We start from the raw sequence: 13,351 nt of genomic DNA, 5'->3' as shown, positions 1-13,351 counted from the left end.
TTAGTAATCTGAAAATTTAACCGTTTTCGAGATACTCGCATTTTATAAGTCAGCTGCATAATAATTCTTAGTTTGATATTTGTGCGGTAAAGCACTGAATACCTGTAGATAAGCATGATTAATAGTTTATTATTATTAAAACAACTCAAAGATGATAATGTAACATCACAAAATGCTTTGTTATGGGTGCTAAATGTTTTATTGGAGAAAAGATTCTTCGTCTTCTTCTTTAGGTGCCGTGTCCGTATTCCGACGTTGGCCGTCATCATGTTTACAATTTCCCTTTTCTATCGCTTCTTAAGTTTATATAATGGCGTTGTATTACTTTTTTTCTATTGTGAAATGCTAAAAACCCAAAATATGTGGGTTATGCAAGATGGTCCACCACCACATTCTAGAGAGAAGGAAGTTAGAACATAATTAAATACAACTTTTCTAAACGTTGGATTGATCGTGGTAGTCATATTCCTTGGCAATGTGGTGAGATATTGATATAATTATTTAATTCATAAAAAATCCGAAAAAAATACTTATTATTCATTACGTAAATTGTTTGCCCATTTTTATTAGGACAAATAGAAACTAGAGCACAGGTATTAAATAACACATATGTGTCTTGTTTCATAATACTTTTGCTACAAATCTAACCTTAAAAACTTAACATTTTTACAAAAACATCATCGTTGGCCTAATACCCGATATTTTTATAAATATAGTAAATACACAGGCAATTTAGTTCAGCATAATATTAGTTCGTTAGTAAATCATAATTGTCCATTTGTTTGAGATGTAATTATAGTTACTCGTAAGCTGTAACGTAATCATATAAATAAGTGATGTCATAGATAGATTATTCCGTGTGTATATAAGTAACCAATGAACGAGATACATCATAGTTTAATACATTATTTAACCTCTGCGACAAATAAGATGTAGTTCCATAATATACCATAAGATTTGGATATGTATCCAAGAGAATATATTCATCCATTATAGCCACCACGTAGCCCAGAATTTAATCCGCTTGATTTTGGTATATGGGGCGCATTAAAACAACGTGTCTATAAGAATCCCATAAACATTCGCAACCAACTTTGGAAAGAATTAAATACTGCAGCAGTTTCTTTACGATTTTCTTTACGAAGAGACGATCTTTTATGGAATATATTGACAAATGAATTAAAGAAAATGGTGGACATATCGAACACTTACTTTGACAAAAAGTTATGTTATTTAGTTTAACTATTTCTTAATGTCGATTGTAAACAAAATGTTTTGATTATGACTTTAATTTAACATAAAAAGTAAAATGTTTGATGTAAAATCCTATTATTCTGTTCTTTTGTCAAATCCTATTATTAATTATCCTGCTGATATATTTATTTTATTTAATATTTCGTTAACTATTAACATTAGTTAAAGGTATTTTATACCAAAATTCATAAGTATTAATGTTTTTGTCTATTTTTTCTTCATTGCCTGGAGTAATTGTCTTAAATCAGAATTATGCAGCTGCTTGGTAAAATGCGATTATCTCGAAAACTGTTGAGTTTTGAAGTTATTAATAAGTATACCTTTTTTTTGTTAAAATGATGCATCTTTAATATTTTATATCCCAAATACAGGTAACTTAAAGAGCAAAAAAGTTAAATGCAAATTTATACCACATATGTGGCATATGTGGATAATTTCACATATTTAAAAGTACATAGCTGTAAATTTTTATACACAAATGTTTACAAACATGAAAGTTATAGCGAAAAATAAAATTTTAAATTTGCACTTTACCACCCTGTATCTTTCTTAATATCAACATTTTATTAAAGCAATTTGGCTTAAATCGTATTATTTTAAAGTGTAGAATCTACTATTTCTTTTTGTACAATTACTTAAGGACCACCCTGTATATAACACAATTATTAAGTGTAATTAAGTGTAATCACCTACAGTAGTAAAGTGTGACAAATAAAGGAACGATACAAGAGAAAACTTGAGGCAACGGAAATGGATTTCTGGAGACGTTCGGTAAGGAAATCGATGTTAAAAAGAGTCTCTAACAGTGAAATAAAAGAAATCATGAAAGTAAATCATACCATAGTAGAATATATTGGTATCAAACAACTAATACGGTATGGATATGTCCAAAGAATACCAAAAGACCGACTTTCAAAACAAATCCTAACCTGGCAATCTCATGGTAAAAGGAAAGAGGGAGACCTCGCCTCGTATACGATTAAAAGTATACGTCGCGTGTCGCCGTATACGGACCGGTCATTTGAAATTAGTAAGCGACTTGACTACCGAAGCCTTTTTAGCTAGCTTCCGCCGCTTTTGCGCTAGAAGAGGTAAATGTACAGAAAAATATATTCTGATAACGCTACCAGTTTTGTGGAACTAGTCGCGAGCTACACGAATTATTTAACACGTCAGATCATCAAAATGCCATTAAAAAATACTCGGATGCTGAAAAGTTCGCTTGGCATTTAAAGGTGGGTACACATATGCGAGCCAAACGGTATACGTACCGTACGCGTACAGATCCTTGAAAAATATTCTACATCGTACTGATCGCATACTTATCTCGATCCATGGAAAGCGACAAACCAACAACGAACACACATGTGCGAAATGGTTCATTTTATTTATAATTTGGGTACTGATTTATGTTTCTGTTTTTGCTTGTTTAACAAAAATAAAAATATGTACAATAATCAGTTTACTGTTTTCTCACGTCTCTCTAGGAAGGAACACGTCATTCACACCATGTCGATTTGATTAGACAATAAAAATGTTCGCTGCGTCTAGTAAGCGCCGTCCAAACTGAAAGACGAGCTTCCTTTAAAGTCGTGGAATAAACCGCAACAATTTGGTTCGCGACGAGTCACGATGAAACAGTACGCAAGCGGTTTTTTCTGCCGTACACATTAACGAATATAGCGTTCGCATACCGTATGCATACCGTTTGGCTCGTATATGTGTACCGACCTTTATACCGCCCAAATCGCCCCAATTTTGAGGAATTTGGGAAGCCGAGGTTAAGTCTTTTAAAAATCATTTAATTCGCTCTGTAGAGGATACTTTGTTAACATACGAACAACAATTAAAAACTAATGAAAAATAAAAATTATTGAAATGGAGGCGATAACAAATTTCCGTCGTATTTCTTCTATGTCGTCTAACGCTAACGACCTTCTTTCCCTTACCGCTGCACATTTTTTGATTGGTGGTCCCATGATAAGCTATCTGGAGACTGACTTTTCGGATATAATATCATCAAATAAATTATGCCTGAAGCTGAGATAATTTTGAACAAAAACGTGTATTAACACTTTTTCTGTAGAAACCATTTACTCAGAGCTAACGTTTGAAGTGACCGGCGATTTTGAAGTTACGCGCGCGAAATCAATTTTTTAAATAAAATTTGTATCAACTCAGTGGTGAAAATGCGATATCTTTTGATCAGAGTGTCCTATCGACAAAAATCAAAATGGGTTTTAAAGGTGAAGAGTGCAGCTTTTTTATGCAATAATTGTATTTTTCTACAAATAAAGTAAATTTATATAAAGCTGTTCAATATATAAACGTTGCCCGATTTCTGCCATTTTTTACGATTCTTATGAGATCAATAATATTTATAAGTTCCATTGACCAGTCACTATGTTAGTTTTCATTGCTAGAGTCTAATCTTGAAAATCTATAAAACTGATTTAATTTAAATAAGTTTTAGCAACAAATATGAGGCATTTGAAATATGCTTAAAAAATCTGAATTACACTCGCATTACAAACTATCTAAAACGTTTAAAACCGATTCTTTCCGATTGCACAAGTACGTTTTTCAAAACTACAAAACTTCAGCTACAATTATTTACACTCAATGCCATCTTATGCCGTAATGTCAAAGTTGTTTTAGGCACAACAGCGTTTTTAGGCATATGCCAAATGATTCATATTTGTTGCTAAAATTAAAAATTAAAATTTCATGTTAAAGGTTTTAAAAATTGGGCTGTAATAATAGAAATTCCTCAGCGACAGATCAATGTATGTAATAAACTATATAGATCTCATGAGAATGGTAAAAGCTGCACTCTTCACCTTTAAAAGGAATTTTGATTTTTGTCGATATGACACTCTGATCAAAAGATATCGAATTTTTATTGTGAAGTTCATTATTGAGAGAAGGGTTCATTCTACTTAAAAAGTGCAAATAAACATTTTTGTTCAAAATTATCTCAGCTACATTTCTTGTATGTTGCTGGTTCTTGTTTGAAACACTTTTTTCTACGGCGTACGTACAAATTCTTAGTTCGACTCGAGCAGTCGAACAGTACGGACGTGCTCAAGAGAGAAGCGTGCTTAGGTGGGGGCGACTGACCTACTGTCAACGGAGCTTTTCAGCTCCCGGTGGGTAAGACACCGAGTGTGGCATAGGCACTTGTCCTACATATTAGCGAAAAGCGGATGCGAGGTTGTTACTAGTTAAACCGTCGAGGAGCTGTTTTTATAGGCTCCTCGCGGAGGCTATAATAGCTTCGCGTTTGCGAAGAATTCGGGATCACCTCAGTGTGTCGTCAGGGATGACACTGTAAGGCCTTGACATTTGACAAGGTCGGACAGAAACGGCCCCTGCTCCTGAGGTGTGAGAAACAGGAAGAGGATCCCTCACTGTGAATACAGGGAGTGAACTACCGCGAGGTACCTGGGACGGCACCCAGTAAGCCGTACTGACAGCGGTCAGTCGGTGAAAAAAAAACAGAGTCGTCTAAGTAGAATTTTCTTATATCTTATGAACTATTTGTTCACTGCCTTACGGCAATATGAGTGATATCCCCCCCCCCCCCCAGAAAGTGTTGTCACGCAGGTGACAACACAAGAAGAAGAAGATAATGATTTAGCCAAATCATCAAACCCCTCTGATGCCAGCTCGGTCGAGCTATATAATAAATTTAACGACTAATCCCGCGATCGATGACATAGAAATCGTGATATCTTCTGACGATGACTCCTATCTGCCCGAGTCGGAGGAAGAAAAAAGCGAAATCGTCACCGATTACGATGTTAATACGATGGACGCCATCGACGAAGAGCCGAGCCCAGCCGCAGAATCGCGCGAAGCCCCGCCCCCAACTGTAGTAGAGACACCACCCGTCGTGGACAACGTCTCCAAAAATGAAGCCGAGCCCGAAATCGGCAAGAAAATGAAAAGGCTAAGGCCCAAAGAAGACTCTCCGGAAGACGAAGAAGTAAAGAAAAAGGCCAGAGAAATGGCGGAAAGGGAAAAGGCCAATGAGCTTTTAAGGTCGGTCAATATACTGACGGAACAGATCAAATCTCTAAAAGAAGAAAGCCGTATCCGCGAGGAAAAGGCGAATAAAGAAATCCAAGACCTTCTCGCTCAGATGACTGAGCTGAGAAACGAAAATAAGGAAAAGGACAAGGAGATACAAAAACTTGTACAACATATAATGGCATTAACAGCAGCCAAGGAGAAAGAAGAGTCAATAATGGAGATCGACCCGTGGAAAGCCTCCCTCGATAACGACGTTGTAAAGCTAGTTGAACTAGGAATCGGTTCACCTCCCCCCGCAAAGCCATCCGGTAGCAAGGGCAAGCCTAAAGAGCCGGAAAGAATCATAACAACCAAAGAACCTGCAGCTTGGACACAAGTCCATAACAAAAAAGGAAAAAAGACAGGCACCACTACTGAGAAATCAGACAGTAGTGTGAAAACAAAAATAGGCGTCGCCGAAAAGCAGACGCAGATAATAAATCAGCGGAAAGAAAACGAATTTAACAAGGCTGCGAAAGAGGCTCATGAAAGAAGCCAGAAATAGAAAACTGCCCAAAATAACTTGAGCAAAAATAGCCAAGTTGAAAAAGAAAACGACGTACCAAAAGACTCACCGCAAACAAGCGAGGAGCCTACAGTAAAAGAGCCAATAGTAAAAGAGCCGAAACCACCGGCGATAATCCTAAAAACTGTAGGAGAACACCAAAAAATCCTGCAGAGAGCAGCCAACCAAGGCATAATATCAGTCAATAAGTTTGCACGATCAGGCAGATCTATTGTTATTAACACAAAAACTAGAAAAGATTACCTAGGAATGTTACACATCCTAGAAGAACACACTCCAAAAGTAGAATTCACCGCATATCCCACAGATAGCGATAAACTAAAAAGAGTCATCATAAAAGGGCTATCTGCTACTACTAGCACAGTAGCAATTAAAGACGAACTATACATTAAAGGAATAGAAGCAACAAGGGTGATTAATATGATCTCTAAAAAATCTGATAAAAAAGTACTGCCACATTTCATCGTCACCCTCAAAGAGGAAGACGTTGCAAAAATTAAAAAAATATCTGATATATGCTACATGCGCATCTATGTGGAGGATGAATTCAAAATCACAAAAGACACCCTACAGTGTTATAACTGTCAAGGGTTCTATCACAGCTCGAAGGCTTGCCATTGCGGATCCAGATGTGTAAAATGTAGAGAAAACCACATCAGTAACGACTGTGAGAAAAGCCGGGAAACCGACCCCAAATGTGCAAACTGTGGTGAAGCGCACACAGCAAATTATAGAGGATGCTCTAAGGCCCCCAAAAAGAAAACACCTGCCCCAACAAGACCGGTAGTAAGACCCATAAACAGCGCTCCAATCAACAAAGGAGTCAGCTACGCACAGGCAGCGAAAAAATCCGCTGAAACCACCTCAGAATCTCCAGCACAACCACAAGAAGTGTCGGTACAGGACGCAGCTACCCTCATCGCAAACTTCCATACAGAGTATAATAACAAAATGATGGAAATGATGTCCATGATGGACAAAGCAACAAAAATGATGACTGCATTTGGAGAAGCCGTCCGAAAATGTTAGCAAACCAAAACGAAGATCTACGCATTGGGTTATGGAATTCTGGCGGAATATTCAAAAAGATCAACCTTCTGGATGAAATAATAAACAGATTAGAGCTCGATATCGTAGCCCTTCAAGAAACCAAACTAGTGGAAAGGAAAAAAACAAAATTTCCAGGCTACGATATCTATAGAACGGATCATAGAGCATTATCAGGAGGAACAGCTATATTAGTCAAAAAGGGACTCCAACACGAGCACATCCCAACACCAGACGGACTGGTGACAATGGAAGCCACAATTATTCGACTTAAGGCCAACAACGAAACACTAAAAATAGTATCAGCTTACGTTAGACCACATGATCCGATTTTCAACGAAGATTTGAGCCTAATACTGAACTCAGAAGAGCCAACTATAATTATTGGAGACCTAAATGCTAGATCTCCCAACTGGTTTGACAGGACGACCAACCGAAATGGAAGATATCTCTGCAACCATCTCGAGAACAGACCGAACACATATGTCATCGGACCAACAGAACCGACATGTTTCCACGGAGAACTCCCTACGTATCTCGACATTGCAATCCTACACAACGTGGGTCAACAATACGAGATACACTCTCTAAATGAAGGCGATTCGACACATAACCTAATCGTCCTGACCCTGGGCGCAACAGAATTGAACTATTTGCAGCCCCACAACAGAAAGAAGACAAGTTGGCTAAACTTCAGAAGAATTGTGAGCGAGAACATCGGTAACATCCCAAAAATTTATAATATTACAGAACTAGAAGAAAGTATAATAAAACTAGAACAAGCAATAAACAATGCTATCGATGCCAGCTCCAAAACCGAAACAATCACAAGACAAAAAGGAAGATTCAGGGATATAAGTATAGAACTTCAAAACCTAATCAAAGAGAAAAACCGGAAAAGAAGAAGAGCCTACCGCACAAGAACGGTAGAAGACAAAAGGATTGCAAATGAGCTAGACAGGGAAGTGAAAAAACAACTTCAAAATCATAGAAATGAAAGCTGGGACTCCTATATCGATGAGCTAAATCCTAACAAATCCGCCTTCTGGAAGTTATCTAAAATCCTTCGAAAAGACAAGAAACCCATACCTCCCCTACATGGAGTAAACGGGATTGTCCATACGGAAATCGACAAAGCCGAAGTCATGAAGGACGAACTAGAAAGGGCGTGTAGAAACAACGAAGACCCCGACGATGACATAGACTTTGAAGAAGAGGTAGAAAGAACAGCGAGAAGACTTAGAAGGAAACAGGGCAGAATAGGTATTACACATACATCTCCCGAAGAAATAAAGGAACTTATAAAAATGACAAATGCCAAAAAAGCCCCAGGACCCGACAACATCACAAATAGGGCGCTGAAAAATCTACCAACAAAAGCTATTGTTTATATCACTAACATAATAAACAACATGCTAAAACTACGATATTTCCCAGATAGGTGGAAAGAGGCACACGTAATAATGATTGCAAAACCTGGTAAAAACGGCACATTTCCGCAAAATTACAGACCTATCAGCTTATTATCATCTATAAGCAAGATAGCGGAAAGAGTTATACTAAAAAGACTCAATGAAGAATCACAAATGCTAGGAACCATACCAGAGGCTCAATTCGGGTTCAGAAGCAAACACTCCTGTGAATTACAGGTACTACGACTTACAGAATTCATCACCAAAGGATTTAATGAAAAAATGTACACAGCTACAGCTTTTCTGGACGTCAGCAAAGCCTTCGACAGAGTCTGGCACCATGGACTCATCTATAAAATGAATGAATTTGGTTACAGTGAGGCGATGACATGCCTCCTTGCGTCATAACTTACCAACAGAAGGTTCAGAGTTCGAATAGGGGCAACCGTATCCGAAGTCGGGACCCTGGAGGCGGGTGTGCCTCAGGGAGCGGTGCTGTCGCCGTACCTGTACACCATCTATACGGCCGACACGCCAAAAGAGCCAGGCTCTCTGTTAAGTCTTTACGCTGACGACACAGCAATAGCTCTTAGCTGGAGAAACCCGGATCATGCAGCTAATCATCTGCAAAGAGCACTTAACAGATTCCAAAGATGGTGCATAAAATGGAAAATAGCCCTAAATCCAGACAAAACACAGGCTGTAATGTTTAGTCACAGAAGAAGTGTACCAAATCGCGAAATTACAATCGAAAACACCCCACCAATCGGGCTAAATACCTAGGGGTACATCTAGATAAGAAGCTAACGTTCACTGAGCACAACAATCAGCAAATACGCAAATCCAAAGCGTTGAAAAGTCAGCTCTCAACACTTATTGGAAGGAAAAGTAAACTACGATTTAAAACCAAAATCAGGGTTGCGAATAGTATTATCCTGCCAGTCCTAACATATGCATCCGCTGCGTGGGGACACACCTGTAAAACAAACAGGAAAAAGATACGGACTACTCAAAATCAAAAAGATACCACGGTACGTACCCTTGAGATATGTATATAGACACTCAGGACAAACAAGAATCCTACGCACGCTAGACGAGAGAGCATATAAAATTTTCAACGGACTAAGAAACCACCCCAGCAGAATGTTAAGAGAGCTGACTAACTACAATGAAAACACAAGGACGGTACACAGAAGACCAAAACAACAGATAGCTCGATATAGGGAGAACCCGAACGAATAAATAAAGAATGAGATGGTTGCAAGAAGAACGAACAAAGAAATGCAGTCAATCAGAAAACACACCAAAAAAACTCTGGCGAGAGGGTACGCTTTTCTTTTTTAGGTTTTTAGGTAATTATAAGTCCAATATACACCGGGGTGTGTGAGAGCATTATACACTTGGGAATGCACACCCCAATACACGCACACAAATAGGATTAAGGAAAAAAGGAAAGAATTGTTGCCCAGGCATTTTATAGTCCCGAAGCCCCAAGGAAGTCCACAAAAAAAATGTGTTTTCTGATTAAATAACGTAAATTCATATTGATATATTCATACTTTTCATTAAACCGTTTAACGTAAATTTACCTTATATAGCAAATATAGAAGGGGCCCGTCAGGCCTTCTATATACCTCTCCGCGGACTAGGCCCTTAAGGCAGATCGAATGAAAGATCTACTCGCGAAATCCGAGCACTGAGGTCATGTGCGGCATACATGGGCTTGGTGGCCGGACCCCTCTCGGGTGCTCAGTCGGCGAGGAGAACAAAATTTATTTTGCCAAATCGGCGGCTGAGTGACCGAGCACACACTCTTTTCCGGACATAGAGTCACCAGCTCAGGCTGATGGCTCTATGGTCGGAACACACGCCCTTTTTTCTTTCTTTTTTTTTTAGGGTTTCAAGTCCCGACGTAAAGCTAGAGTAAAATCAATAGAGTCAGTAAAGTAAATAGGGAGAAAAGCCTAGATGTGGCTACCCCTACAGTTAGGTGGCATAACCACATTCACTAAAAACCGAGGATGTCCTATTACCCAGGGCATCTTAAGTAAATTTCAGATCATAAGCCTCCTCACGTAAGTCACACGATGAGGAGGGGTGGTGGAAAAGCCTGGGGGTCAGATAGGTACCACTTCGACTAGCGAGGTGTGACCGGTTTGATCTTCGGACATGTGGATCCCATTCTTACATTGGTATACACATGTTCCTAGGGGCAGGGTTGATCACTGCGTGTGTGTGTGTACAAATTCTTGTCTTATCTCGTTTTTAGAGATCAAATCTCTGACAACTGAACTATAAGAACTATCCTCCATTTTTGTCACATTCAATTTATTTCCACATATGTATTATTTCCACATATGCTATTTTCCTTAGTCTTGCTTACTGAATTTGTACTAATATTGATCTTTTCATTTTTCTCTGTCACAATCCAAATCTAATATCTAATGCGTTTGGTAATGTAAGATAAAAGAATGTGTTTTCTTATTAATAGTGTTATATACATATATATATATATATATATATATATATATATATATATATATATATATATATATATATATATATAGTGTATTTCCTTTAAACGAATCTTAAAGTTTTTAAATTTTTTTTAACTGCTGATATTCGTTGCCTTTCGTATATTTGGTTTTTAATATTGATTTTTATCTCATGATTTTGATTTTTAAAGAAATATATAAATCAATATTCTCCACTGCAATTGTAACAAAATCATTTTATTTACGTTTGTGATTAGCTTCTCTGTTGTTCCTTATTTTGTAATTATTTCTTTAATACTAGCCATAAAGTTTTAGCCATATTGAAAGACGCTACAATATTTCTAACATTTAATGTTTTTAAACTCTGTTCAGGAGGCGTATTTTACAAATAGGTAATTCCCAATTGGGATTCCAAAACACCAAATGATAAATAATTCTTTTAAAAATTTAAGGTTTTATTTTTATATTTACTTTAATACTTACTTAAGAACAATAATATTTTTAGCTGTAGCAGCGGGAATATCAATATTGTCTACACCGGCTCCTGCACGTCCAATCACCTTCAAGTTTTTACCTGCTTGTATAACTTCAGCAGTTACTTTAGTATCTGATCGGACAATAAGAGCGTCATACGTCTAAAAATAAGAAGTCATGTAAATTGAATGTATATACCTGCAGAACAAGCTAGCGATTACGAGTTCTAACAACTATATAATGGGAGAAATTAAAATATATAACAAATTCAGGTGGTATATAGGTATAACAAGGTGTTTGATAGTTAATTTATTATTATTTTTTAATAAGTATGATAATAGTGCTAAATTACTAATATTTGAAAGGATAAATGATCATAAAACGTAAATAATATTTTTTATATAACACATATTTTATATATCCTATTAATGTCATAAGGATCATTAAAATATACTGCGCGGCTTAAGTTAGGGATATTGACAATACAGTGTGTAAAAGCCAAATGGAATAAATTCATTATTTAGGTTACTGTACATATTTATAAAAAATCCCGAAACACGTCAAATTTAAATTATAACTTGACATTCTTTAACGTGAAAATGCAACTCCTACCTTCAACCCCCTTAGAATGACAGGTACAACCCCCAATTTTTAAAATAGGAAGTATAGGCTTGTGATATATCGTTTGAAAGGTCTTTTCATTCTCCATTCAAAAATGTTGTCGCTTTCAAGTTTATTAAGATTAATTAAGATAAAATAAATTAAAATCATGTGGTTACCGAAATTCGCTACAATACAATCAAAAACTAAAATGTAATGCAAAACGTAATAAAATGTAGAACACGAAAAAGAACTATGAATGTTAATGAAGTAGATGTTCAAAATGTTCACCGCGAACGTCTTGGCAACATCCTAATCTCAAATAAAACTGTCTTCTAACATTATTTAACATAACAGGCGTGATCGACCTAATCGCAAGCGTTATTCGTTCTTTTAAGTCATTTAAATCAGAAGGTTTAGTTTTGTACACATGGCTCTTCACATATCCCCATAAAAAGAAATCTAATAATGTAAGATCAGGTGATCGCACTGGCCACTCAATCGATCCTCGCCTCCCTATCCACCGGTTGGGAAATATTGTATCGAGGTACTGCCGTCCATTAAGTTGGTAATGTGGTGGTGCTCCATCCTGCTGAAACCATATCGTATTCGCTGGAACTTGAGGGTTTCCTGGATCAGGATATACATTTGCCAACGTTGGAATGACATCATTTTGAAGTAGTGCCAAATAATTGTTGCCATTCAAGTTGCCCTCAATGAAAAAGGGACCAATGATATTGTTTCCTACAATCCCTGCCCAAACATTAACCTTTTGAGGGTATTGAGTGTGTTCTTCTCTCATCCAGTGAGGATTTTCCGTGGCCCAGTAGTGGCAATTTTGCCGATTAGCATGACCGTTAAGTGAAAAAGTACACTCATCAGAAAACATAACGTCTTCTAATTGGATAATATTGTTATCCAACATGTCCATCATTTGCTCACAAAAAAAAGTTCTCCTATCAAAATCGTCTTCCATGAGCTCCTGAGTAGGTATCATCTTATAGGGATGCAATTTATTTTCTTTTAATATGTTTACTATCGATGTATGGCTAGCATTGAATGTAGTTGATGCCTGTCTACTCGATGTATGTAGATTTTCCTGAAACTCAAGCAACACATCTAATTTGAGTTCATCACTCAGTGCATTGGCAGCTGCTTTTTTTATCTGCCTCACATGACCAAACTCGCGAAACTGCTTCTCTATTTTACTTATTGTTCCTTGGGATATAGGCGGTAAATTAGGAAATTTCTCATGAAATAGGAGAGTTACTTCCTGTTGTGTTCGGGTGTTATCTCCGTAACCAATCATTTGTAAAACTGTTATTTTATGCATTTCCGTTAGGTAATCTAACCATTTTTCAGAATTGAATTGAACGAACTTTTTACTTAAATTAAAATACTGACAACTTAAATAAAACAATTTACTAATGCGTGTTAAAATAACGTTGCCACGGAAATTCTTTAAAGCT

General features: G+C 37.1%; 1 protein-coding gene across 1 annotated transcript in view; it reads right to left on the bottom strand.

The window, feature by feature from the left end:
• LOC140445567 (D-3-phosphoglycerate dehydrogenase) overlaps nt 1–13,351 on the bottom strand; it is a 90,017-nt gene that overhangs the window by 60,511 nt on the left and 16,155 nt on the right. Inside the window, exon 2 of the mRNA XM_072537688.1 lies at nt 11,292–11,443. Coding sequence (XP_072393789.1) covers nt 11,292–11,443 — 152 coding nt within the window. The remainder of the gene's footprint in view (nt 1–11,291; nt 11,444–13,351) is intronic.

Source organism: Diabrotica undecimpunctata, chromosome 7 (genome assembly GCF_040954645.1).
Source record: "Diabrotica undecimpunctata isolate CICGRU chromosome 7, icDiaUnde3, whole genome shotgun sequence".
In the NCBI taxonomy this organism is placed as follows: domain Eukaryota; kingdom Metazoa; phylum Arthropoda; class Insecta; order Coleoptera; family Chrysomelidae; genus Diabrotica; species Diabrotica undecimpunctata.
This window is presented reverse-complemented; position numbering and strand designations above follow the sequence as displayed.